The 24,940-nt window shown below is 33.8% G+C and overlaps 11 protein-coding genes across 11 annotated transcripts; 7 read left to right on the top strand and 4 right to left on the bottom strand.

Moving 5' to 3' along the window:
* Positions 1-3: 3 nt before the first annotated feature.
* U2AF65A (Splicing factor U2af large subunit A) lies at positions 4-1,893 on the top strand. Its single transcript, XM_061305645.1, has 3 exons — positions 4-460; positions 590-1,126; positions 1,196-1,893. Exons 1-3 carry the CDS (start codon positions 181-183, stop codon positions 1,837-1,839), a joined length of 1,461 nt encoding a protein of 486 aa, XP_061160978.1. The 5' UTR covers positions 4-180; the 3' UTR covers positions 1,840-1,893.
* Positions 1,894-2,135: 242 nt separating this feature from the next.
* TpMuguga_03g00200 (uncharacterized protein) lies at positions 2,136-5,025 on the top strand. Its single transcript, XM_758125.2, has 3 exons — positions 2,136-4,400; positions 4,517-4,669; positions 4,842-5,025. The coding sequence occupies exons 1-3, from the start codon at positions 2,142-2,144 to the stop codon at positions 4,977-4,979; spliced, it is 2,550 nt and encodes an 849-aa protein (XP_763218.1). The 5' UTR covers positions 2,136-2,141; the 3' UTR covers positions 4,980-5,025.
* rpoA (DNA-directed RNA polymerase subunit alpha) lies at positions 4,854-7,815 on the bottom strand. The gene is made up of 6 exons (XM_758124.2): positions 7,319-7,815; positions 7,116-7,213; positions 6,923-6,970; positions 6,417-6,786; positions 5,649-6,216; positions 4,854-5,504 (listed from the first exon to the last, which is right to left on the bottom strand). Exons 1-6 carry the CDS (start codon positions 7,593-7,595, stop codon positions 5,117-5,119), a joined length of 1,749 nt encoding a protein of 582 aa, XP_763217.2. The 5' UTR covers positions 7,596-7,815; the 3' UTR covers positions 4,854-5,116.
* A 456-nt stretch (positions 7,816-8,271) lies between these two features.
* On the top strand, positions 8,272-10,728 carry TpMuguga_03g00197 (uncharacterized protein; the record flags this gene model as incomplete). The annotated part of the gene is made up of 2 exons (XM_758122.1): positions 8,272-8,326; positions 8,645-10,728. The coding sequence occupies 2 exons, from the start codon at positions 8,272-8,274 to the stop codon at positions 10,726-10,728; spliced, it is 2,139 nt and encodes a 712-aa protein (XP_763215.1).
* Positions 10,729-10,838: 110 nt separating this feature from the next.
* TpMuguga_03g00196 (uncharacterized protein) lies at positions 10,839-13,167 on the top strand (the record flags this gene model as incomplete). The annotated part of the gene is made up of 2 exons (XM_061305644.1): positions 10,839-12,475; positions 12,581-13,167. Exons 1-2 carry the CDS (start codon positions 11,011-11,013, stop codon positions 13,165-13,167), a joined length of 2,052 nt encoding a protein of 683 aa, XP_061160977.1. The 5' UTR covers positions 10,839-11,010.
* A 157-nt stretch (positions 13,168-13,324) lies between these two features.
* RH29 (DEAD/DEAH box helicase family protein) lies at positions 13,325-16,112 on the bottom strand (the record flags this gene model as incomplete). The annotated part of the gene is made up of 3 exons (XM_758120.2): positions 15,336-16,112; positions 15,136-15,184; positions 13,325-15,085 (listed from the first exon to the last, which is right to left on the bottom strand). The coding sequence occupies exons 1-3, from the start codon at positions 16,043-16,045 to the stop codon at positions 13,325-13,327; spliced, it is 2,520 nt and encodes an 839-aa protein (XP_763213.1). The 5' UTR covers positions 16,046-16,112.
* Positions 16,113-16,900: 788 nt separating this feature from the next.
* On the top strand, positions 16,901-18,043 carry TpMuguga_03g00194 (uncharacterized protein; the record flags this gene model as incomplete). The annotated part of the gene is made up of 1 exon (XM_758119.2): positions 16,901-18,043. One exon carries the CDS (start codon positions 16,901-16,903, stop codon positions 18,005-18,007), a length of 1,107 nt encoding a protein of 368 aa, XP_763212.1. The 3' UTR covers positions 18,008-18,043.
* Positions 18,044-18,209: 166 nt separating this feature from the next.
* Positions 18,210-19,250, top strand: TpMuguga_03g00193 (uncharacterized protein; the record flags this gene model as incomplete). Its single annotated transcript, XM_758118.1, has 1 exon — positions 18,210-19,250. One exon carries the CDS (start codon positions 18,210-18,212, stop codon positions 19,248-19,250), a length of 1,041 nt encoding a protein of 346 aa, XP_763211.1.
* Positions 19,251-19,633: 383 nt separating this feature from the next.
* On the top strand, positions 19,634-23,068 carry infB (Elongation factor Tu GTP binding domain protein; the record flags this gene model as incomplete). Its single annotated transcript, XM_758117.2, has 6 exons — positions 19,634-20,581; positions 20,679-21,752; positions 21,872-22,216; positions 22,310-22,372; positions 22,582-22,834; positions 22,927-23,068. 6 exons carry the CDS (start codon positions 19,634-19,636, stop codon positions 23,052-23,054), a joined length of 2,811 nt encoding a protein of 936 aa, XP_763210.2. The 3' UTR covers positions 23,055-23,068.
* A 45-nt stretch (positions 23,069-23,113) lies between these two features.
* On the bottom strand, positions 23,114-23,940 carry rpl21 (Ribosomal prokaryotic L21 family protein). The gene has a single exon (XM_758116.2). The coding sequence runs from the start codon at positions 23,844-23,846 to the stop codon at positions 23,133-23,135; it is 714 nt and encodes a 237-aa protein (XP_763209.1). The 5' UTR covers positions 23,847-23,940; the 3' UTR covers positions 23,114-23,132.
* Positions 23,941-23,944: 4 nt separating this feature from the next.
* Positions 23,945-24,867, bottom strand: TpMuguga_03g02380 (uncharacterized protein; the record flags this gene model as incomplete). The annotated part of the gene is made up of 8 exons (XM_061305865.1): positions 23,945-23,992; positions 24,115-24,179; positions 24,245-24,284; positions 24,325-24,378; positions 24,437-24,468; positions 24,502-24,516; positions 24,606-24,673; positions 24,707-24,867. The coding sequence occupies 8 exons, from the start codon at positions 24,865-24,867 to the stop codon at positions 23,960-23,962; spliced, it is 468 nt and encodes a 155-aa protein (XP_061161755.1). The 3' UTR covers positions 23,945-23,959.
* Between the last annotated feature and the right edge of the window lie 73 nt (positions 24,868-24,940).

Genomic DNA, 24,940 nt, shown 5'->3' with positions numbered 1-24,940 from the left:
CCCTTTCTACATTTCTTTACACAATATACAACATAAACTAATATTTATTATATCCTAATATTATTTTATTGTAGTATTGTTATATTATAGTATTTGTGTTGATACCTTATTTGGTATCGGTGGCAGTAGAATAATCCAGAATAATAATTATTAATTGATATGTGAAACAGGCGCTAGAATATGAAAAGGAATAAATCACGTAGTAAGTCACGCAGTAGACACAAATACAAACGAGATTCCTTGAGTAAAGAGAGGGATCGAAGAGATAGAAGTAGAGATAGAGATAGAAGATACAGGTCAAGAGATAGACGAAGTCGATCAAGAGATAGAAGGAGTAGGTCCAGGGATTGGAGAAGTAGATCAAGAGAGAGAAGTAGTAGAAGGAATTATAGATTTGATTCACCACCCAAACTTGATGCTAAAAAACAATTTGGATTGGCCAACTATGCAGCGCAGTCAGGTTTCAATCTTTACTTAAATTCACTGTTGTATATACATTATTTAGTGTATTTTACACATTTTGATTATTTTCCCCAAATTTTACCTATACTAAACACTATACTATAGTAGTAGTGTAATTTTGTGTTAGGATTGGAGGGACTTGGTTCTAAAGCGTTTAGGGAGATTTATATTGGTAATATTCCACCAGTGGGTGATATTGAGATTTTGATGGATATAATAAACCAGGCATTGATATCAGTGAATGGGACTAGTATGCCTGGGAATCCTTGCCTTAAGGGCTGGATCAGTTCTGATGGCCACTACGCCTTCATTGAGCTGAGAACAATGGAGGAGGCCAGTAACTGTATGCAACTAACGGGTTTGAACATCATGGGCCACAACATAAAGGTGAACCGTCCAAAGACATTCGACGCTGACGTATTCTCAAAGGCGCCTAGTCCAACTGTGCCAACACTTGACCCATCACTACTTGCCATGGGAGTTCAAGCACTCAAGAGCGCAAAGGAACAAATCGCAGCAGCATCAGATATACTTGCAGCGGAAAAGGCTAAACCAATAACTGATCGTTTGTGCTTAGTAGGAATACCAAAGGATACTGACCAACAAACTGTTGTAGATACATTACGATTACATGGAACTATCAAATTCACAAATTTCATCATGGGTATAGAAAATTTTAATTATATAACCGTTATTTATGTTATATATATATATCAACTTATGACTATTGTAGAGAAGGGAGAAATGGTTGTATTGTTTGAGTATGAAAATTTGGAAGACCAGAAGACAGCTTTAGAATCCCTTCCGAAACAAGGATATCGAGTGATTCTAGCCATTGACGCTGTTACTCAGGGGATTATTTCACCTCAGCAAATTAAAACTCAGCTTGCAAATTGTAGTTTAATGAGGGCAGAAATACCAACAAGAGTTCTTTTGTTATCAAACCTCGTCTCGAAAGATGAACTTGAGGATGATGAAGAGTATGTAGACATCATTGACGACGTCAGATGTGAATGTGAGCTTTATGGAGTGGTTCTGAGAGTTGAGTTACCAAGAGTGCCAAAAGGTCTGACCGAAGAGGAGATGAAGGCTTTTGACCCAACAAGTGTCGGTTCAGCCTTTGTGCTCTTCTCAACAGTCGAGTCAGCGTCAAAAGCAAGGAAAGTACTCGACGGAAGGAAGTTTGGTCAGAGAACAGTTCATGCCCATTTTTTCAGTGAATTGTATTTTCTGACAGGTAAATTTGGAAACCCAAAACCTAACTTCGCAAAGGAACACTCCTCAATTTACAATACAGAGTTGATAACTAACCCAAACATCGCAGCAGATATACTAAATAAGTTGGAAACCAATCATGAAACCAATAATACCACTTAACAAAGATACTATATAATATAGTTAATACTAGAATAAATATAATTTAGTAAAAATAGCAATTAAAAATTAGTAATTTGCCATTAAACTGATACACATTAAGTATAAAACTAAGTAAGGACTGTGTAAATGGGAAAAACCAGTAAAAATGCATAAAAGTGTGCAAATTATATGATTTAAAAGTAAAATAATGTAAATTTATAATTAAACCGAATTTGAAAATGATTTGATGAAAGTGATGTGGAGAATCTAGTCGTGTTAATTGTAGTGCTGATCACACGATGTAACTAATTTATTATTAGAAAATGCCTCTTTTTAGAAGAAAACGCAAGAAGGAAACTGAAGTTACAGTTTCCAACACAGATGTTCGTCTTGTGGATTTGAACATCGGCCAGCTGAAGTCTCCCGACTTCACCGTTAGGAAATCAGTGTTGTTCGACTTCCTTCTATTGACTTATTCACCTTCCAGGGGCGCAGTTGTAGGGAAAGTATTTCTAAAGGACACCGTTTTCTGGCAGAAGGGCCACTCCCAAGATTTGGCGGAATTTGTGCGCTGTTACTTCAGGCAAGGCGCAATTAAGTTCGTCGAACTCGTCGTCACCAGCAACAACTCGACACAATACCTGTACTTTTACAAGGAGTATTTCAGGTGGGTTTCAACTACTTCGCATAAGTACGCCCAAGTCTTCAGCCACCAAGTCAGTAACTATTATGTATTCAAATCTGTCAAACTGAGGCTAACCGGGAACGTAAATCGGTCGTATTTCTTTGTTAACAGGTTGGAAAACGCTCCATTTTACATCATTACACCGAAACCAGCATTTAGAGTTTCAAAGGTAGTTGACTGTTTTCTCACAGTCTGGGACAGTAATAAGTATGACTCATGCGTAAATGCGCTGGTGTTTCATAAGAACAAAAGACCAGTTTTGGCCCATTTACAGATATCCTCATCTGAGGGTTTGGAGTCACTTTACTTTAAGAAGGAGCCGTTAACATGGAACAGAATTACACGCTTAGAATTCTCAGACGCAATTAGAAACTCAGGTTTCAACCCAGACGTTCTCGGCTCATTTTTAACTGTAAAATTGGATTTAAACCATGTGAGTGATAAATTCGACGTTGAAACCTATGGTTGTTCCTATAAGCCTAGTGATAACTTATTACCAACTACCGATAACACTCCCGACAGTGCTGCTGCTAATGAAAACTTAGATAACAGTGTAGAAAATTCAGCCACTAGTAAGCAATCGGTTAAAAGAACTTCAAGTGGTAACATGAGTACATTAGTTGTAAGCAAAAGCATATCACCAAAACCCGGCTATAACGTTGTTGAAATCACCGATGGCAATTTTACAGTCTTTAAAACTACCAGTGGTACCACCAATACTAATGTTGATAGTAGTAACGCAGTTGAAAATAGTGATCCTAACAAATTTGTAGTATTTGTGAATGTTCTAACGTACCATAATGAGTACAAACTACTCGGCGTATATTTCAGAGGAAGTGAGGGAACTGATGTCATGTACTTTACAAAGCCATTTAAAGGCAAATGGTCACAAATTACCCCAGAACAATATTACTCTCTCTTTACCCCCGATAATTTCACTAACCCATTTACCCTAAGTAACCCTAGTCCACCTGCTGATCCCACTACCCCAGTTTCGAATCCCAGTAGCCCCAGCGCTAAGATGCTAAAACCGTTAAATCCCTTTCGTTTAGTAATGGGGAGCTTTGTGAATAGATCGGGGCTGAGAATTCAAACTTATTCATCGACAGTTGTTGATGCGAAAGGAACCATAGTATTAGTCCACGGTGCTTATGGGCACTTTTGTTCAGATTTCGCCACTTACAATAAGGATTATTTCCTCAAGTATGAGCAGTTCAAGTTACTCCCAGAGGTTAGGGCGGTGGATGAAGTTGTTGTTCCCACTTTTGATGTGGAACGGCAACTGTACGACGGACTCTCAAATCACTCCGACGTCTTTGAATATAGACAACATGACGGGTTGGCACTCTCAGAAACCGGTGAACGGTTTATACTTGGGAATAGCTTTACAGAAGCCCTAAACGCCCTGGGATACAGTGTTTACGGTCTTGATTTAACCTCTCATGGACGCTCGGAAACAGTAAATAATATTAGATATTATGTTAAAACCTTTATGGACTACGTTCACGACGTTTTACAATTTGTCGAAATTGTTAAATCGAAAACTAAGTCATCAGAACAACCCAATGAGTCTAAGTTATACTTATTAGGGTATTCAATGGGATCAAACATAGCTTTAAGGGCTGTTAATTATTATTATCAGCACCTAAACTCTAATTCTCCCAATAATTCTGACGGTAATAATTCTAACAGTGGTTCACGAGTTAATGCTAAATTTGTTGATGGATTGATATGTTTATCAGGAATGTATGAATTTGCAGCAATTCAGAATACTCTTTTGAAGACACTGGCCAGTTTTGTAATCTCAATCTTGGCATTCTTCGTACCAGAAAAAGGTAATCCATTGGAAGACTATTTCGACAATACAATCTGTCTAGATGCATACACTAGATTTAGGGTAAGTCATCATAGTTATTCCCATTACAACTAACTCTATCCATCCCATTCCGGGGTTTTAGTTTTACAGTTTATATAAACTATATACTATTTATGTAAAGATTAATTAATTTTTAGGACCCTTGGTACTGGCCTAAAAAGACTAGGAACAGAATGTTGCACTTGATGATTCGGGCTAGTTTTGATCTCCATAAGCACCTTTCGTACATTCCTCAAGACTTACCAATTCTGATGCTAAACTCAAACGGAGACGAACTTGTCACACTCCGAGTATTCAATACATAGTCCATTACACAAATATATATAACCCTCTCATTATTTAATACTATTTTATTATTTTCTGATTAAGTGAAATCATTGTTAAAATTAACTAAATTACATAAATTATGGTATATAGTATATACCTACAAAGTTAGTAGTAACTCCATAACCAATGTATTAGGGAGCTAGAAGAATTAATAACTTGTTGAAGAATTCAAAATTAGTAGAGTTGGACGGAAATGTACATGGGCTCCCGTTTTCACAATTCTTTACAATTATTATGCCTGTGATCTCAAGCTGGCTGAATGGATCATTGTAACCTTATACATTACTTCAATAATATACTATTCACATGCTACAAATAAGTGTTAGGCATATAATGTGTTTATTATACAATATAGTGTTTGGTATACAATATAGTGTTTAGTATATAATGTAGAGTTAAATTTGTAAAAATCAGTTGTATGGTTCATCTGGAAGCAATTCTGGTTCATTGTCAAATGCAAGGACGTTGTGTTGTCCAATGTTTCCAAAGCCGACGGGATCCTTAAAGACCCAATCAGGCGGATTCTTATCCTTTTCCTCCTGTTCTTCAGCCTCCTTAATGAGAATATCATCCTCAAAGTCCGTTTCATCGTCACTAAATATTGGAGGGATTCTCCTCTCATACGCCATTTGCTCCTCCAAAACTCTGTTCCACTCCGCCTTCTGCTCATCCTTAGCCATCTTCGAATCGGGGTCTATGGGATACTGACGCTTAACGTCTTTTCGGTAAAACCACTTCAGTTTGTTAGCAACTCTTTGTTCAGGTGATAAATACGGATTCCAAGGTAAGTTACGATTTCTAAACATTATAGGCGTGAAGTTACAGACTAACTTCATTAATGAGTGTATTTAACTATATATTACTATATATATATATAACAAAGTATATTATCATTAACTAAACTAAAACTATATATATAAAGAATAATTAAATAATTGATACAGTTCATGGTTAAGCATGAGTGGTGAGGTGTTGAACATATTTTCTTTTTTGAGAGCATAGAAGTCTCGACTTAAATTAGTCCTCAAAGCGTAAAGAGTTCGATCAAACCAGTTGAGGAGGAAAGTTGCACTTTTGAGTAGGGCTACTCTAGGTGTGGCGGAACCATCAGTATGGACCTCAAGAGTTACAATCTCGCTGGTGCTCTGCTCATCAAGTCCTCGACGTTCGCCAGTGAAGCCAAAAACTTCCACGGGATTGACACTTGAGCAGAAGTGGATGAACCCGTCAGGAGTTATGTCGCGATTGAGGGATTCAGGCCCGTGCTCAGGAATTACATAATTCGAAATGTACTCAATCTTCACGTCCATTGTTAAGTAACAGCCCTGGGAAAGGGAACAAATGTAATGGTTCTTGTTTATCACTTCTATCTCACCAGTGTATTTTTTATCATACACATAGTCATTTATCACATTTTCCGCATTTTCAACTTTGGCATCCGTATTATCGGCGTTCTTATCAGTAGACTCATCAGTACTGTTAGGGTTAGTTTTGGATGATTTTTTATTATCTACAAATTTATTACTACATAAGTAAGGATGTAAATTATTGTTAGTATATAAATAGTATTATTAATGTTATCAACATTGTTAATAGTGGTATAACTATAAAACTAAGTAACTGTTAGTAATGAATAAAGGTAGGTGAAGAATTTGTATTGAATAAAGCTAAGTAAAGAATAGAGGATATCATCCTCATTATGGGGATTACCAAATTTTAAATGGCCCGCAACGGCTATAATTGGTCCTTTGAGCCTCAATGTAGCGATAACAGGATTGGTGAATGTAGCAGTTTTGGGCACGTTTTTGAAAATAACGCCTCGGAGGTTACGAACAAGCTCAAAGAAGTCCTCACGAAGACCCACAACCGAGTAAAACTCGTTATCCATACCAGGGATGCGAAGAGCAGTGATACGACCAGAGCCGAGGTGACGTTTTGCGACCCGTCTAAGGCTATTGAGGAAAACAGGAATAACGTCGGTGTGGAGAGAATGAACGTAGAAAAAGGTGAAGGCCTTCCCATTATGATGGCGAACAGGTTGAACTTGTTTAAACTTGAATCCATAACTTTTTATTCCACACTATGGGATTTTTAACATAACCAGATATGGTTTAAGTATATACGATTCTAGATACTATCGTATGTAATTGGTTAAATTTAGTAAAATATGTAAAACTAAATAAATAATGTGTAGCTGAGTGAGTTAAGAGACAAACATCTGAAATTCGTATATGTTGAGTCTTTGATTTTTTCCGAGCTTCAACCTGTAAAATAATATTAAAAGACTTATAATAAATAATTATATTGCTAACTAAATAATATTACGGAATAAACTGAATAATGCTATGGAATTAATAACTAAATAATAGTATAAAATCAATAATTAAAGAGTGGTATATAAAAAATCACATTGAATTCTTCGATCCCAGCTTCAATTTCCTTTTGTGTAAAGTGTCTTGGTACGTAAGGCTCTTCAGGCTCTTTTTTACCAGTAAACTCAATCGCCCCTATTATAATCATTATGGCTATTATTACTATGTTAGAAGTGAATAACCAAGTAAATTATAGGTAATGATAATTATGATAGAGAAATACTGAAGGAGACTCAGTACATGGCGGGATCTGAACATTCTTTAAAGGAGCTTCACGCTCAATTGGGAAATCAATCTTCTTAATATCATCGTCGAATTTTACTTTCAGGGGGAAAGAGTTAAATTTATTATGCGATTTAATAATATACGATAAAACATTCCTGTTAAACAGAGGTCCAGAACGCCTAATAACTAAACAATAAGAGAAGATTTGGAATTTAAAACATTTAAAGCCAAAAAATAAATCGAGATACACACAAATCAAAATAGATAAAAAAATATTAAAATTAATAAACATAAAAATCCCTCGATTTTAAACAAACTTTATCCTTACAATTATTCAATTTTGTAAATTTTGTTTATTTAATTTCAATATAATTAGAGTATCAAACATAATTATATAACAATTTAAAAGTATTTGTAAGAGTATTATTTGAACTAATTTTACATAATTTGGATTAAATTTGAGAAGAATTATTGTAAATTAAAAAAATAAAAGTGTAAAATTACAAATTAAATAAATTTATAATAAAAGTGAAATAGTAGATTATGATGTGTAGAGTAGATTCTATATGGAATCTTAAAAAAATGCAAAATAAGCAATTTTAGAAATTTCTAAAAAAATAAATTTAGTGGTTAAATCAGCCAACAATTGTGTAAGGAGTTCGTTTAACATGCTGTCGTAGTTTGATTGCATTTTAGAAAACCATTCCCCACACATTGTTAATTTTTAATTGATTTTTCGTTACCTCAAGACTTAATTTTTATCAATATAACATAATAAAAGTATGATAATTATTTGGCGATAATACCATTTACTAATATATTATGTATATGATAATTATAATATGATAATAATATATTATAACGTATGTGTTGGGATTCTGTTAAGAATCTGTTAGATTAATATATGAATGAATAATTTACAATGGTAATAGTAAAGTGTGTTGAGAGTTTATGAGTAAATTCAGTTAATGTTAGATCCCCATAACTTTCACATGTTTTTTTGCATTTTCTCCAATGGATTCCGTACACATTTGTATCTTCTAACCCGTTTCCACCTTAGATTTGTTTAAGCTTTAAGATTTAACATTTTGATACTAGTTTTGTTCCAATGATTTTTGTTAATATATAACACCAATTTTCGGTTATCAACAATAACATAACATAAATTAACTGTAAAATATTACTGGCCTATAGCCAAATTAAGGCTCAAAACAACTAAATTAAGCTTTAAATTAAGTGTAAAATAGTACCAAAATTAATCAAAAACTCATGGTTTAAATAAAAAAATTCTCAAATACGAGTAAATTAAGCTTTAAATTATTATGATAAAGTTATTAATAGTGTTAATAAGCTTGAACAGTGCGCTATGTAATGTGTTTGACTTTGGGAGTGATAAGTGTTTGACGAGGTTTACTAAAACTGTCAAAGTTGGTGACACATTTGTTAACACTTATCACCCTAAAAATGTTAAATCTATTGTTATGTCAGAAACTGAGTCGATTAAATTTACAAACTCACAGAAACTTACACTTTTGATGTTAGTTTTGAAGGATAATGAGGTGAAGCAGGCTCAAATTACATATTCCGACTCAACTAAAAACCATGAATTATTTGACTGGTTTTATGTTCGTCAGGATGGCAAATGGCAGTCCGTGAGTTCACCTGTTTTTGACTCAAATTTCTTCCAGTTAGCCCAAAACATTAAGAAATTTGACCTACTCAAACTTGGTGAAGAGTGGTACAAGTGTATTGACGGAGTTTCTGATAAGTTGTGCCAAATTGAGGACAATTACCTCGTCGAAAGTATTGTAATTGGTAACTCAGTTTTGTGGTCCAATAAAGATAAATTGGAGGTCCTCGCAGTAGGGATCACACTCAAAACTGACCAAAACACCAATAAATTAACATGTAAAATATACTTCAACACACAGAAATCAAGTCAAATCATTGAAATTGAACAAAAAATCAATACTTCTCAAGCAACTGTTATTAATTCTAAGTTTTCCAAGTTATCAACTGTATCACCTAAACCACAAACTGAAAAACAATTTCAGGCACAAGAGGCCGCTAAATTATTATCTAAATTGATAACTATAACATTGGACTGTGATGAGGCGTCTGTTGAGCCCAGCTATACAGTAAATGGGTTTGTAAGCTTGGGTTTGAATGGAATAAAGTATGAGCCACGGCCTGGTGTTAAGGTCCTCTGTCTCAGGGATGGAGATGTAAGAATTTGGGAGTCATATGGTGATGATAAGACTTTTCAGTCGGCCACTTTTTACTACTTTAACAACAGTAACATTTTCCTCCAGGTTAACTATACTCTAAAGAGTAAAAATTGCTTTTGTAGTAAGACTTCAGATGAGGTAAAACATTATATGAAAGATCAAACATGGATAACATTGAGTCATGAAGAGTTTTTTAAACAAATAAGAGAGTTACAAGACATTGCAACCCAAAATACTGCTTTAAGGGCTGGAACTAAAAGTGTTTGTTTTGCAGCTAAAGTTCTCTCACAAGTACCTGTAGGAGAAAAAGAGTCTGAAAACAGACTCCGTAACATTACCCTAGTCTTTGAAACCCAAGAAAACAGCGACTACAATCGAAGCGGTTACTTGATGGATGGTTTGGAAACTTCATTTTATGAACCCAAACCGAACTGTGTTGTCAAAGAGCTTATGGATAAGAGTGCTAAAATCTGGGACGATGAAAAGGGTAAAAAATTGTTTAAACATGCTAAATTCAGCTACAAGGGCCAGAGTCACATTTACTTACAGGTGTTATACTCTGAAATCAAGGAACCAGGACCAAAACCTCAGAATAAAATCGATTATTTTATAAAAAGAGATAAATGGTATACTTCTCCTGAGGCTGATTTTTACTCTGAACTTGAAGCTCTTATTGACAAAGTAACAATGAGAAATGTTATTGTTCACGAGAAAATGTCATTTGAAGAGCATAAACAGCAGCTTAAATTTGGTAAACAACATATAAAAGAGCAGAATTGGATTTCTAGACTTTTTAACCGCAAACCTGAAGTTGAATTTGTGATTACAAATGATTGTGAGCCTATAGAATGTGACATACAAAACGTCGATAAGGAAAAGTTTATTATAGAAGTGAACAAGAAGGAGGGGTTTGGTATATATACACCTAAAACAGGGTATGCACTGACTAGGTTATTTGATGAAAAAAGGTTAATCTGGTACCAGGAAAAGGATGGACTTGGATGTACAACATTTTATATTGATTTGAGCGGCGATAAGCCACTTTTACACCTTATGCTAGATGATCCTTTGGACTCTCACAAATACTACAAGAAACAAGATAACAATTGGCACATCATAGACGAACAAGAGTACGAGGATATAAGGAAGCCACCAGAGGGAAGGGCTAAAAAATCAGATTTTATACGTATTTCGTAATCACTCTAAACCTTAAAATAATGGATCAAACATACATAATTACATTATACTTAGTTAAAGGACGTTAACACCCAAGGATACAATACACTTTCTAAGTATTTATTCATAACATCAAATATATAGACATAATTAGTAATATAAATATTATTAGTAAACGTTTTATGAAGAAAATTTTGATGGAATTGTTAAAATAATGATATTCTAATCCCCATCGATATAATGGTTAAAAATTGTTAATTTTGATGTAGAACTTGAAATCAACAGTTTTCATGGGTAGTTATAATGTATTTGGCTGTTTTGCTATTTGGAATCTTGGCGGAACTGTCATGTGTGAGTGGGACTACAGGTGTGATTGACATTTCCGACCTTGGCCAAAGGAGCCTTTTTTCTGGGCCTTCAAAGCTCGGAGAAGCTCTGTTTTACAAGTTAACATGCAACGATAACGGCAGTTACTCTAATGTGTTTGACGGTTCCGAACGTCTGTTTCCCATAAGGTCACACACCAGACTAGTGGGTCTGGTTTTGGGTACTAAGAACGAGTCTCCTGAACTTCTTCAGGTGATGTACTCTGACGTCGCTAAGGACTACAGCTACCGCAGTTTGTACTACTTCAGGGCTGAAAACAGCTGGCAACTAACTGACTCTCTTACATACAAATTCCATCTCCTAAAACTCAAAAACAATCACGTAAATTTCGATATTAAAAGCAAAAATAACAAATATTTTTACACCGATAACACTTCTCATAACCCTGATAATACTGTTAATGACCCCAATGATAGTAATAGTAACGCCAACAACCTTAACGATATGGCTGAATCTGTAGAAAATGTTACAACAAGGTATTATGTAGAGAATGGTATGGAATTGGATAAAGTATGTAATGGCGATGCTGTGATTTGGAAGAATGATTTTAAATACGATTTTAAATACTTGGAATTAACTGAAGGCCCCTCTGGCCCTGAAACACTTACAATTCATTACTCTAACCATCCAACCAACTTTTCTAATCACTATTCTAACCAATATTCAAATAGTTTATCAAATTATTTAACAAATTCTTTTCAACATTATAAAAAATTCGCAGGACGTTGGGTCCATGATTTCCTCACTACTACCATAAATTTATCAAATCGAAGCTCTCAACTTAACACAGCACCTGAAAATAGCGTTGGTGGTAATAACATTAGTGATTTGGTATTGGATGTCAAAAAACTGTTTTTAAAAGATGCGTTAAATTTAGACGAGCAAAATCCAATGATTAATGTGGTTTTGAATGTTAAGTTTGAAGAGACTTCGGACTGCACTCTAACTGTGAACGGCTACCAATACTATGGACTGAGTACTTACGAGCTTTTGCAACCTTCAGGATGTTCACTAATTTCAATCACCGACAACGAAGACGTAATATTTGAAAACAAGAATGAATACACTATTTCATACTTTCAAGTTGCCAAATTCAACTTCACAAATCACCAACCTACTCTGCTTATATCTATCACCGATTCTAAAAAATTAACCAGCAATTTCACATCTGACCATAATAACGATACCCTTAAACACACCTTCCACCTTAAATCATATCCAGAACCGTTTAATGAACGTGACAGTACTAATAACTCCGATAGTACAAACTTTAATAATGCAACTAATACTAACAGCTCTAATAGTAAAACCCCAAATAATACTAATAATACTATTAAAAACATTAATAACACCAATAATACCTCAAATGGTACTAAAAATGGTATTACTAAAGATAAAATTTATATAGTAAATTTAGTCATGTTATTAGTAAATAATCCTAAGAATAATATATATATATATATATAATATTAATAATATTATATAGGAGTTTGGGAATGTGTTGAGTATAACTTGTATAATAGAATAATGAATGGTATGATGCAGTTGGTTACTTCGTTGGAGATGAAAAAGATGTTCGAATCACCTCCGGTGACTGTTAACGTGACTCCTTCTACTCCGTCTCTTGATTATGGCGGACTTGAGCCATTCACCTATGACTTGAGTAACCCGGTGGAGCCTCGCCTTCAGCAGGATTTCCTTTCAACGGACCCTGATCTCATAAAGCTGCAACCGCAACCAGGCTACGCAGTTAATGTGATTGTTGACGGCGATAATGTGCTTTGGGAACAAACTGCTGATGGTCCGGGCTGCCACCTCGTCTTCATATATCGGTCTGAAAGTTCTCTTCTTTCCCACATTGTTACAAACTCTCACCAAAATCCCCATCTATTCTTCAAGTTCAACGGCCAATCCTGGTATCCAATCTCTCAGGAGCAATATGAAGATTTTAAGCTCAAGGACACCAAGGGCAAAGGTAGGAAACAACACTTCGACGAGTACTCTACAACGTTGACTGATACCGCTGATGGAACATCTTCCAATACTAATGCTTCTTATGTTAATGAATTATAGTAAACCTTTAATATATTACAATTAACAGTAAATTGTAGATAAATTAAGACCAAATTATACTTAAATTCACAATTTAAATAAATATCTAAATTAAGAATTTAAACAAGTGGATAAACACTTAATGAATACAGTATATCAATGAATGGATTTGAATAAATTAATATTTTTTGTGTACAATTAGTTTTGATCTGTTTGGAGCTCCTCTTTTCAAAATTTTTGCCGTTCTCTTCTTAATATATTCCTTTTTACTTGTTTTCTTCTTCTTGGTCTTACTTTTACCTTTATTCCTACTCTTACTAGGACTATCAGTTGTGGTGGCGTAGTTTGATAACTTGTTTAATATTCTGATTTGTTTATGTGTTAACTGTTCGTTGGATTCATAAGCGTCAATAATATCTTTGTGTTTTGGGAACATGGTTTTCAGTTCATCCAGGTCTGGGTCACAGCTAAGAGAGTTCTTGGTTGGAGTTCTATCAGCACCAAAACCACTAATACTTGGATTTTCAACCTCACCAACATGTTGTATTCTTCTTGAGGTCTTCTTTATCCATTTTTTAAACAAATTCTTATCCTTGCCACTACTACCACCGTGATTATCCTTAGTACCCTTGGTCGGCTTTGAAATGATCTTATTATTATTATACAAATCTACCGTTACATGCTGGAACTTTTTAGTGCGTCGGTTCCAGACTTCCTTGGTCATGTAGCGTTTCTTCTTTATTAAATCTTCGTTGTCAGGAACCATATCAAGGACCATACTCTCTTCATATATCTCATTCTTATCATCATCCTTCACCAATCTCTCATCTTTTTCCTTTATATTCATAGCATTTTCACCGTTAATTGTGGTACTTGTAATATTAAATTTACTATTTTCAACACTAGTTGTGTCATTTTTACCATCAACAATGTTTTGTGTGTTATTAGTGTTGGGCGTACTAGAGATATTGTACAGTTTAAAATTTTTCATATAATTGATTGAATCTAGTGAAATGTTATTTTGGACGATTTTCTCATCAGGTTTATAATTTGACAAATATTGCAAATACTCTTCCTTCCCATTGTCCACATTACCCACGGTATTGTCAGTGTTCTCACTATCAACTATCTTGGTAGTGTTAGTGTGATTGGTTGTTTGAAGATAATTTGGGTGGAAAAGATGCAAGAGGAATTGTGAAGAGTAGAGTTGAAAGAACTGATTTGAGTGTTGAATGAAGTTATGGGTAGGGCTAGGCCTTGTTTTGTAGTAGAGGTTGTATGAGTTTTGCATGCTCCTGAACTGCGCAGATAATTCAGGATCCTCAGATATCTTATTATTCACAGTCTCAATCAAGTGATTCAAATCATGACAGCTGCCTATAACACAGTAATTATTATCCAATTCTCCAACAAACGCTTCATTAAACAATTTATCATTCTTTATTATGATCACTTCCCCACTGATATTATTGGTATTGTGAGTATGAGTATTAACACCATCAGCCATAGTATTAGCACTAGAATCACTATTATTACCAGTATTACTAGCATTACTGATGGGAAGTAATAATGTTTTGTTGAGTTTGTATAAAATTTGGAGTAGGAAAGAGAAATCTTTATTGGTTACAATTGAGACTGCCAGTCCCTGTCTACCTGCCCTTGCTGTTCTACCAACTCTGTGAATGAAGAGTTTGGTTGAATATGGGAAGTCAAAGTTGATCACCAGGTCAACTAGGGGAATGTCGAGGCCACGGCTCGCAACGTCAGTGACCAGCAGAATTCTGGTTTTGTTGCTTCTGAAGCGACTCATCTCAATAACTCTGTTATCCATATCCATGGTCCCGTATACACATGATATTGAGTATCCCAGTTTAAGTAACAAGGTTCTAAAAAACTCAACGTGATGACGGGTAGCGACAAATACTATGGTCTTCAAATCCTAAAGAATTTTTAAACCAGTTACAGTATTAATTATATATAATCCCCCACCTTATGCTTGGCTAACAATCTTAGCAACACCGATATCTTCTCTTCATTCCTATAATATTATATATAAGGATTGTATAGAATATATGCCATTATATAATTTCTCTTAACTATTAATTAGTGAAATTAAATCTAAAATAATACCAAATTAATGGTAATTAAGTGGTAAATAGGTGTGTTAACGTTGTGTAAAGTAAAAATACCTTGAGAATATAAAACTCATTTGCAATTGTTCATTAATGTGTTGATCTTGGTCGAGCTTAGCGAGAACGGGTTCATTGAGTCCAAAAGACACGAATTCACTCAACTGAGTTGGAAGAGTGGCCGACACTAAAATTACCTGTTTTATCTTTGGCAAGTATGCAAATACTTTATAAACATCTGGAAGGAATCCCATTTCAAATAGCTTATCGGCCTCATCAATTACCAAATGTGTTAGAAGTGAAAGAGTCAAACTCTTCTGTTCCAGGTGATAAACCAGGCGGCCCGGTGTTGCTATTACTATATCAGGGTTAAAGCTTAGTGACCCAAACTGGCTCTCCACGGACTTGCCACCGATCAAGAGAGAAACTCTTAGAGCATCATCCTGGTTGGAAAAATTTACAAATTTCTTTAAGACTCCTTCAACCTGAAGTGCCAGCTCCCTAGTGGGAAGCAAAATCAAACACCGTACACCAACAACTGGGGAGTGAAAGTCAAGAAGTTGGACAATTGGAGCTATATAAGCAACAGTCTTCCCTGAGCCAGTTCGAGCTATGCATAAAACATCCGATCCAGCCAGAATATGTGGAATGGTCTTACGCTGGATGGCGGAAGGCTGGTCATATCGTAACCTCTTCTGTAGTGTCAAACAAATAGGCTTCTTCAATCCCAAAGTGCCAAAGGGTCCAAGCCCAGCATTCTCTTTAGCCATTCTGATATATTGTAAATGTTATTTTGATATGTGATAAAGAAGGTAGTATGGTAATCATATGCTACAAAGTATTTTAGTAAATTTAAATATATTATTGCGATAAAAATATGGTACAATATATTTTATTTTAATTTATTTATTAAAATTTATATCTAATTAATTTAATTTAATATATGATACTCATATGAGGTAGTAATATTGTTATATTATTTATAATATTTTGTTAATGATAGATGTGGATAAACTAATAATAAATTCCATTAAGAAATATGTAAACAATGAGTTAAAAAATCACACGAATTCTTCCAAAACCTACGGAATCTTTAGAACCAATCTCAACACTAATATTCCCAAATCTTCACCAATTTTAAACATACACAAACCCATCAATAAACCTCAATATTACAAAATTTTTAATAACTATAATAACGATTTTAATTCAAAAATTACTAACTCATCTCAATCCACAAGAAACACGTTTTATTTACACTCTTCTTCAACAAACAATGTTACAATCTTTTTAAAATATCCATGTACTTTTATATTTACGTATACACATACAGTTTTACCTAATTATTTCTATTAATCTACTCTAACTGCTTTTGGTACACTTTGTTCATTCATTTTTTACCACAACTAAGTATAATTCTATGTATATTCTAACATCTTCATTTGATTATTATATTCATTTGTTAACTTTAAATCAGTTTCGGTTTAGTACATAAAACTATTAACCGTAAACATAGTCCTTGAGAATTGTTGTTAATGAACATTCGATCTATTAGATCTAAATTTGTTCCCATTTAATCTGATAATCATATAATATTTTTTACTAATTATTAGAACTTGTAAAAAATGTCAGTAACATTCTTTCCAATTATAAACAATCCAATGGATTTAACAGCCGAACCAGAAAATTCAGACATACCAGACAACTCAACAGACACGATACCAGACAACGGAACAGATAATTCAAATAAGATACCAGATAACTCAACAGATAATTCAAATAAGATACCAGACAACGCAACAGACACGATACCAGACGATTCGTCAGATGATTTCGGCTTCAATAAAGTGCCTGAAGCGAGGTTCGGTCCAGATCGAGAAATTGTGGAAATCAAGTCCTTTATTACATTGGATTGCCATGCAGTAAAGCTGGATATAAGTAAAGCTACTCCAACCAGGAAAACAGAATGGTGGTCAGATTTCGAGTTTGGTGACTTTGTAAGACCAAAGAACAAAGTTTACGGGTTGGTGGTAGATGGCGATCAAGTTATTTGGAAATCTACAAAACCAAATGAATCTGGTTTGAAAGTCGAGTTGTTTTATTTATTGGATAAACCTGATATGGTAATAATCCTGCTAGCAAACCTACGCCTTCATATATCACAGAAATATAAATGTGAAGAGTGTGAAAAAATGACACAATGGGAGAGAATATATGAATGGAGGAATAAAAGTCCTTGCAAAAGCTGTAAGGCCCGTGATGAATGGATTGATGTGTCTGACAAGTACCTTGATCCGGCTAAATTTAGATTCACCCCAGCAGACGTGAAACCGGAAAAACAAACTATGAACTATGAAGTATCGCTGGGGGGTTACAATTATGAAATTAAACTAGAAGAACCGTGCACTTACCTTACCTACGGAGATAGAATATTATTTGATCAAAGGGGTAAAACAAAAGGCCTATCAGTAATCAAGATTAATTATCACATTGTAGGTATGACTTTAATGCTTAAGCTGACTAATGGAAAATTTCTACATAGGAAATACAAGCCGGAAAACAAAATCAAATCCCAAAATTTAACGATGTCTTATTATAATGAGGAAATCTACAACGTCAGTAAGTATTGCAAAGAATGCACAACAAAGAACTATACTTTTTGGGAGCCGATTAGGGAAGAGAGATTCAAAAAAACATGGATAGAGCCTGTAAAAAAGAGAAAACACAAATAATAATCTAACTATGAATTTGTTACAAATAATACATAATGTGTATCTAACTATTCACTGTGAACACACTGCTTGAAAACTGTAGTTAATGAAAATCTCATCTATTGGATCTATCAGATCTTTTCGATCTATTAGATCTAAATTTGTTCCCATTTAATCTGATAATCATATAATATTTTTTACTAATTATTAGAACTTGTAAAAAATGTCAGTAACATTCTTTCCAATTATAAACAATCCAATGGATTTAACAGCCGAACCAGATCATTCACCAGATACGAAAAAGGATATCTCAAATAACAATTCGTCAGATAATTCAGACAACGTAACAGATGAAAAACCATACCTCAGCTTACCAATTAATAGATGGGAAGTAAATCCAAAGGAAGTGACAGTAGAAGTCAAGTCATTTATTACAATGGATTGCCATGCAGTAAAGCTGGATATAAGTAAAGCTATTCCAACCAGGAAAACAGAATGGTGGACAGGCTTCAATTTTGGTGACTTTATTAGGCCATACAACCAAGTCTACGGGTTAGTGGTAGATGGCGATCAAGTTATTTGGAAATCTACAAAACCAAATGAATGTGGTTTGAAAGTTGAGTTATTTTATCTATTGAACAGACCTGATATGGTTATAATCCTGCTAGAAAACCTTGGTCTTCATATTTCCCAGAAATATAAATGTGAAGAGTGTGAAAAACTGTCAGAACAAGAAAGAAGATTAACATGGGCTGTAAAAGGTGGATGCGAAAGATGCTGGGCCAGGGATGAGTGGGTAGATGTTACTCACAAGTTCTTCGATCCCTTCAAATTAAGATTTTATCCTGAAGATGGGGGCGAAACTGAAAAACAACCAATGGATTATGATGTATCACTAAAAGGTTACAACTATGAAATAGAGTTAAAGGAACCGTGTGCTTACCTTACATACGGCGACAGGATCCTATTCTCACAACGCGGAAAAACCAAAGGAACGTCCATTACAAAAATTAATTATCATATTGTGTATATGACTTTAAGACTTAAGCTGACTGATGGAAGAACCCTAGAACGCAGATACGAGCCGGAAAACGAGATTCAACCGGAACCCAAAATTGAAACGTACGAAGATGAGGAAATATATAATGTTACTATGTATTGCAAAGATTGTACAACGAAGGACAGAGTCATTAGGGAAGCAATTAAGGAGCCAAAATTTAAAATACCATCAAGCCAATCTAAAAAGAAACAAAAAACTAAATAATACTTTAATTACGAATTTATTGAAATATATTAGTCACTGAACAATGTGACTGTGTGTAAGTAAACATAGGTCAATGTAAAACAGGAAAAGTAGATACTCAAGGATCGAGCTATTGACAAATCTTCCCAGAGATTTGCCAAATAACATTTAATATTTCCTTTTAACAGGAGTTTTAATGTTAGGGCTTAACCTTCAGCTTTAATACACTTAATGTTGTATCCATGACATGGAAGAATATAGTTATTATTTACACACTAGAGCCAATATATATTTTCGTACATATAATATGAAAAGTAACTGAATAGGAAAATATTTAATTTAATTTAATATATGATACTCATATGAGGTAGTAATATTGTTACATTATTTATAATATTTTGTTAATGATAGATGTGGATAAACTAATAATAAATTCCATTAAGAAATATGTAAACAATGAGTTAAAAAATCACACGAATTCTTCCAAAACCTACGGAATCTTTAGAACCAATCTCAACACTAATATTCCCAAATCTTCACCAATTTTAAACATACACAAACCCATCAATAAACCTCAATATTACAAAATTTTTAATAACTATAATAACGATTTTAATTCAAAAATTACTAACTCATCTCGATCCACAAGAAACACCTTTTATTTACACTCTTCTTCAACAAACAATGTTATTTTACTTGATAATACAACAGTTGATGATATAGAAAATAAAGAAGATCACCTAGATCACAAATCTAAACCTTTGGATGTGGACTTTGAATTCAAATTGTTAGAGTTTGAAGGATTCAGTGAAGAATATCTGGATAACATAAAAAGATTTCTCAAAATATTGTTAGTTTCATCAGAAAATAGTTTATTGAATGAATTGGAAATCAAAATTCGGAATTTGTACAATAATCTAGGTTTTACCGGCTCCTTACACATATTTTCGCTACTTAGTTCAATATATAAAACTGACAAGCCCATAAATTACAATCACTTTCTTGAAAATGTGCTTAAATATCTAAATTCTGATGTAATTTATCCAGTTCACACGTTCAAAACGTGCTACAAAATTACACCCAGGAGCCCATTTACACCTGATAGTAAGCTAGAGGAAGACGTAGAACATCTTTTACAGTCAATTTCCTCAAAAACACATAAAACAATTATTACAAATTCAATATCTAATGGAAAATTGAACCATGAAAATAACAATCAAGAGTACAATGAAGTGAACTACGATGAATTTGATTACGATAAACATGTTAAACGTGAAGATAAAACGAGGGATTTTGTTTATAATTTGACATCAGAATCACTTTCAGGATTGACAAACTATCCAATTAAACAAGTATTTTGCATATTAAACTTTATTTAATTATAATAGTAGCAGGTATATAGATAAGGCATAGTATATAGGAGTCAAGCATGTAGAAAATGTGGTTTAGATAGAAGAGGTGTGCGAGAAACTTGATTTAAATCCCAACAAGTTAAGTTTAGAAGAGTCTCAGTTTATTTTGGATGAGATCACAACATTTCTAAACAGTGGTTCTAACAGTATTTGTAATTATAAAATTGTTAATGGAGGTGGAAAATATTATGTTGAGAGAATTGAAAGTAACTGGGTTAACAGACCGTTAGTAGTTACCGTAATGGGGCACGTAGATCACGGAAAGACAACCCTACTCGATTATATTAATAAAACCGATGTTGCCAATACCGAAAAAGGCTTTATTACTCAGAAAATCTCAGCTTTTCAAGTCTCTCTAAACCCAACCTCACCCTCAAGTCCATCAAAAATCACCTTTATTGATACTCCAGGACACGCAGCCTTCTTAACTATGAGGGAAAGAGGAGTTTCATGCACAGACCTGGTTATCCTGGTGGTAGCAGCTGATGATGGTGTCATGCCACAAACGCTCGAGTGTATTGATCTTATTAAAAGGTTTAACCTGAGAGTCATTGCGGCCATTAATAAGGTGGATTTAACACCAGAAGAATCAATCTCACAGGTTTCAAAAACTTTAAAGTCCCACCTTGTAAACAGTAATTTGCTAGGCATTGTACCAATTAGCGCCAAAACAGGTCACAACGTTGACAAACTCATGGGTGAGATACAGAAGATACAGTCTGAAATGAACCTGAGAACGGACAAAAATGCTATATTTAAGGGTTATGTTTATGAAACTATCCATCACCCGACTAGAGGAAAGTTGATTAATATTCTAGTACAGCAAGGAACGATACAACAAAATGATTACATATTGATTGATAACCAAATTGTAAAGGTTAAAACTGTTTATGTTATAGGAGACTCAAACTCTAATACCGGTTCAAATAAGCTTAACCCCAAAGAACAGGAACAAGATTCTTGTTTGATTCAAATAGTACTAAATGTAAGCATAACTAATTTGGCAGGGACAGTGGTCGTTGGAAATAAATCACTAAAAGAACTACAAAGCTATCAACTCCTAATCAACAAATTAGTTAATAACAACAATCAACTTGAAACAAACTCTAGGGTATTTTTAAAATCACAAACACATATCTTATCCCATCCACTACTATATAATAAATCAAACTAATAAATCATTATACTATAAGTTACTATGCTGATATATAATAATATAATGTGTAATAGGAATGTTTGGTACCGTATATTGGCATTAATTTAAGATGCTGTGATCAGGGTAGTTTAGAGGCCATTGAAAAGTATATTGATGAGTTCAACAACAATGCCAAGGAAAGTTTAAATGTGCTCAATCTCATTAATCGCAAGTATATCCGACCCGAGCTCTTGAGTGATGATATAAAGGCAGACAAGGAGTTGGGGGTTTCAGAACTAAGAGATAAATACTCCAAGTATACAGAGGACTGGGTCCCTTTTAAGATTATTAGTAAAAATCTTGGTAATTTTAATACAAATGACCTCCAACTACAAAGTATCGGGAACGTAGTCAATATCGGTTTCAACGTTCAGAATCAGGTAGCAATTATCCTTATACCACCAAATATTGATACACTCTTTCATATTAACTTAGTATATATCATGGAAAAAATATCTTCTAATATTGTTTAGATGAATTTAGATAATATCGTGAGAACACATGACATAATTTACCACATATTCAATGACATCAAGGTATTGTTTAGTTCATCTAACATTCACTAAACTATATAAATTGTCTTTATTTATGAATTATCAGTAGTTATTGTGGCATATTTTAGTATTATCTATTCTTTAAAAAGGGTCATTAGCGTTAATTTTAGTTACAATTATGGTTATTTATTCTTATTTTAGCTTTATTTAGCTATTATAAGAGTAAATTATTGAATTAACTCAATTATTAGTTGATTTACGAGTACTATTTTGGAGATGAGCACAGGAGGAAAATAGAGTCGAATCTGATAGTGACACAGCTGGGGAGTATAACGCTGAAGGGAGTTGGAAAGAAGCAAGCTGTAGGAACATCAGTTAAGGAAGGACAATGTAAATTAAACCATTTCTACTCAGTAGTTAGAGATAATAAAACTATCCATCACGATCTGAATGTTTTATCTTTTCAATCAAATAAATTAAATGTCAAATCATTATTAAAAGGAGGTACAATCTTAATCATTTTACGGACTATTTACATATATACTATTATACACACACCTATACACATTATATAAATGATGCTAATGATTCTTTAGATAACAATAACTGTTTAATTTTTAAAGAGAATGTAGCATTACAATTAAATGACGAAATTGTAGCATATACCAAACAGCCACTTTTACCATTATTTGATACAGTAACCAACCACTTACTGAAACAATAATCTTTTAATAATTATAAGTATAATGTTATATAGATAGTGTGTATTATGGTGTGTATAGTATAAAGGTTGGAATAAAAATTATATAAAATTATTATATTGTTGCTGAATAACGAGTTTGTTGTAAACTGGGTCGAAGTGGTCGAGTGGATTCTCGCCAATTAAACCAATTTCATCCTTCGTCATTCCCCTAACAGTGTTGTGTTTCATCTTCTTAAGCTCGAGACTCGGGTACCTAAGTAGCTGCATTTTCAGAAGAGGAAAGTTAACAGGGTCATGAGTGAAGACATTCATGTCACTCCTCAAGACGTCAAAGTCGTCAATTAAAATTCTAGTCATCTCCTGACGGTGTCCGATTGTACGCTTGTAGTGCTTCTTTGACCTGAACTTGACAGTCCTCATTTTAGGACTCCTAAAGTGCTTCAGGATAGTGGCAACAGCCCTAATGTTCTGTAAGTAAGGCTCACCGTTGACGAACCAGCCCTGCTCAGAATGAAAAAACTCAATCCTGTTAAGGTAAACCCGTTTACCAACTTGCTGATGAATGCGATACACGTCATAGTAACGGCCCTTTTCAATCCACCTTGGATTCCCTGAAATTAGTGCGATAGCATAGCAGCCAGACCTATCACGGCCGTCGTCTAGGCTGGCAAGTTTCTCAACTGCAGGAGAAACCCTTTTATACCTGTCCAACTGATCGGAAGAAAGAATCTCAGGCATATGCAAGTTATTAGAAACCAGAGAGAAACAGTAAACACATAGTACACCACCAGTTATTAAAAAATCAATTAACATTACTTTATATTTAAGCTGTGCAAGGCACTAAAGTAGTATACAATAACACATAACATTATACACAAAATATCAATAAAAAGTTTTAGCAAAAAATTTTGGTAAAAAATTAAAGATTATGAAGAAGTTTGTTGGGATTTAGGAGATTCCTGAGAAAAAATAATTTTTAAAAAGTTTTTACAAAGTTTAATTAATTGATATTATTTTATTAAAGTATTTATATATAAATATAAGCTGAAATAAATAATGTGTAGGAAATTTATTCCAATACCACGAATAAATATTCGTAAGTCTCCCTAGACTCAGCGTTATCGTTCATCTTCTTGAGCTCATCCTCTGTATCATTATAGGAGAATTACACATTTTGTCATGGTAATAATCATGTGTAAGTATTTGTATACCTGTGTAGTGGTGTGCCTTGAACATCTTAAGAGGTATAACCTGAAAATTGGGCATTAATTTATTAAATTATATCACTCACTTGGAAAATTTCCATCTCTTCTAATTTCCCACTAACCTTCCCCAAATCATCTTCCTAAACGGAAATTAGTCCATGCCATTACTTATATACTAATTAGTTAGACGTAAAATACCTTAGAATTACTATTATCAAGTTCGTTAGCCCCTACAATGGATAAAATTTTGATTTAAAACCAACTTTGCAATCTTATTTCTAAAATTTTGATTACACTCTTAGATACACATTGTAAATATATACGGTATTCACTCTAGATAACTATAAGTATGTGTAAGGAGGAATACCATCTTGAGGTTGTTTGTGTGTATGATACAAGAAAAGTGGCATTTTAGTCTTCTCTAAGTTCATTTTTCTACATAATTATTATGAACGGATAGTGTAGTACATGATAGGGGCTTGAGTGACTCTGGACCCCTCATTGTTGGTTTTATTGAACTTTGAACGTGTTAGAACCAAACGAACAAGGTTGCTCATAATACTATTGTCCCTTTTACTCAGGGCACGGGATAATTTTACCAACAGCAGAAATATAAACAATATTCTCATTTGAAACTAATTAAAACCATTATAATTAAGTGAAAATTATAAAAATTAAAATTTAATATAAAAAATTAAAAAT

Source organism: Theileria parva, assembly GCF_000165365.1.
Source record: "Theileria parva strain Muguga chromosome 3 map unlocalized ctg_530, whole genome shotgun sequence".
NCBI classification, from domain to species: domain Eukaryota; phylum Apicomplexa; class Aconoidasida; order Piroplasmida; family Theileriidae; genus Theileria; species Theileria parva.
The sequence above is the reverse complement of the archived record's forward strand: the minus strand, read 5'-3'. Positions and strand labels throughout refer to the sequence as shown.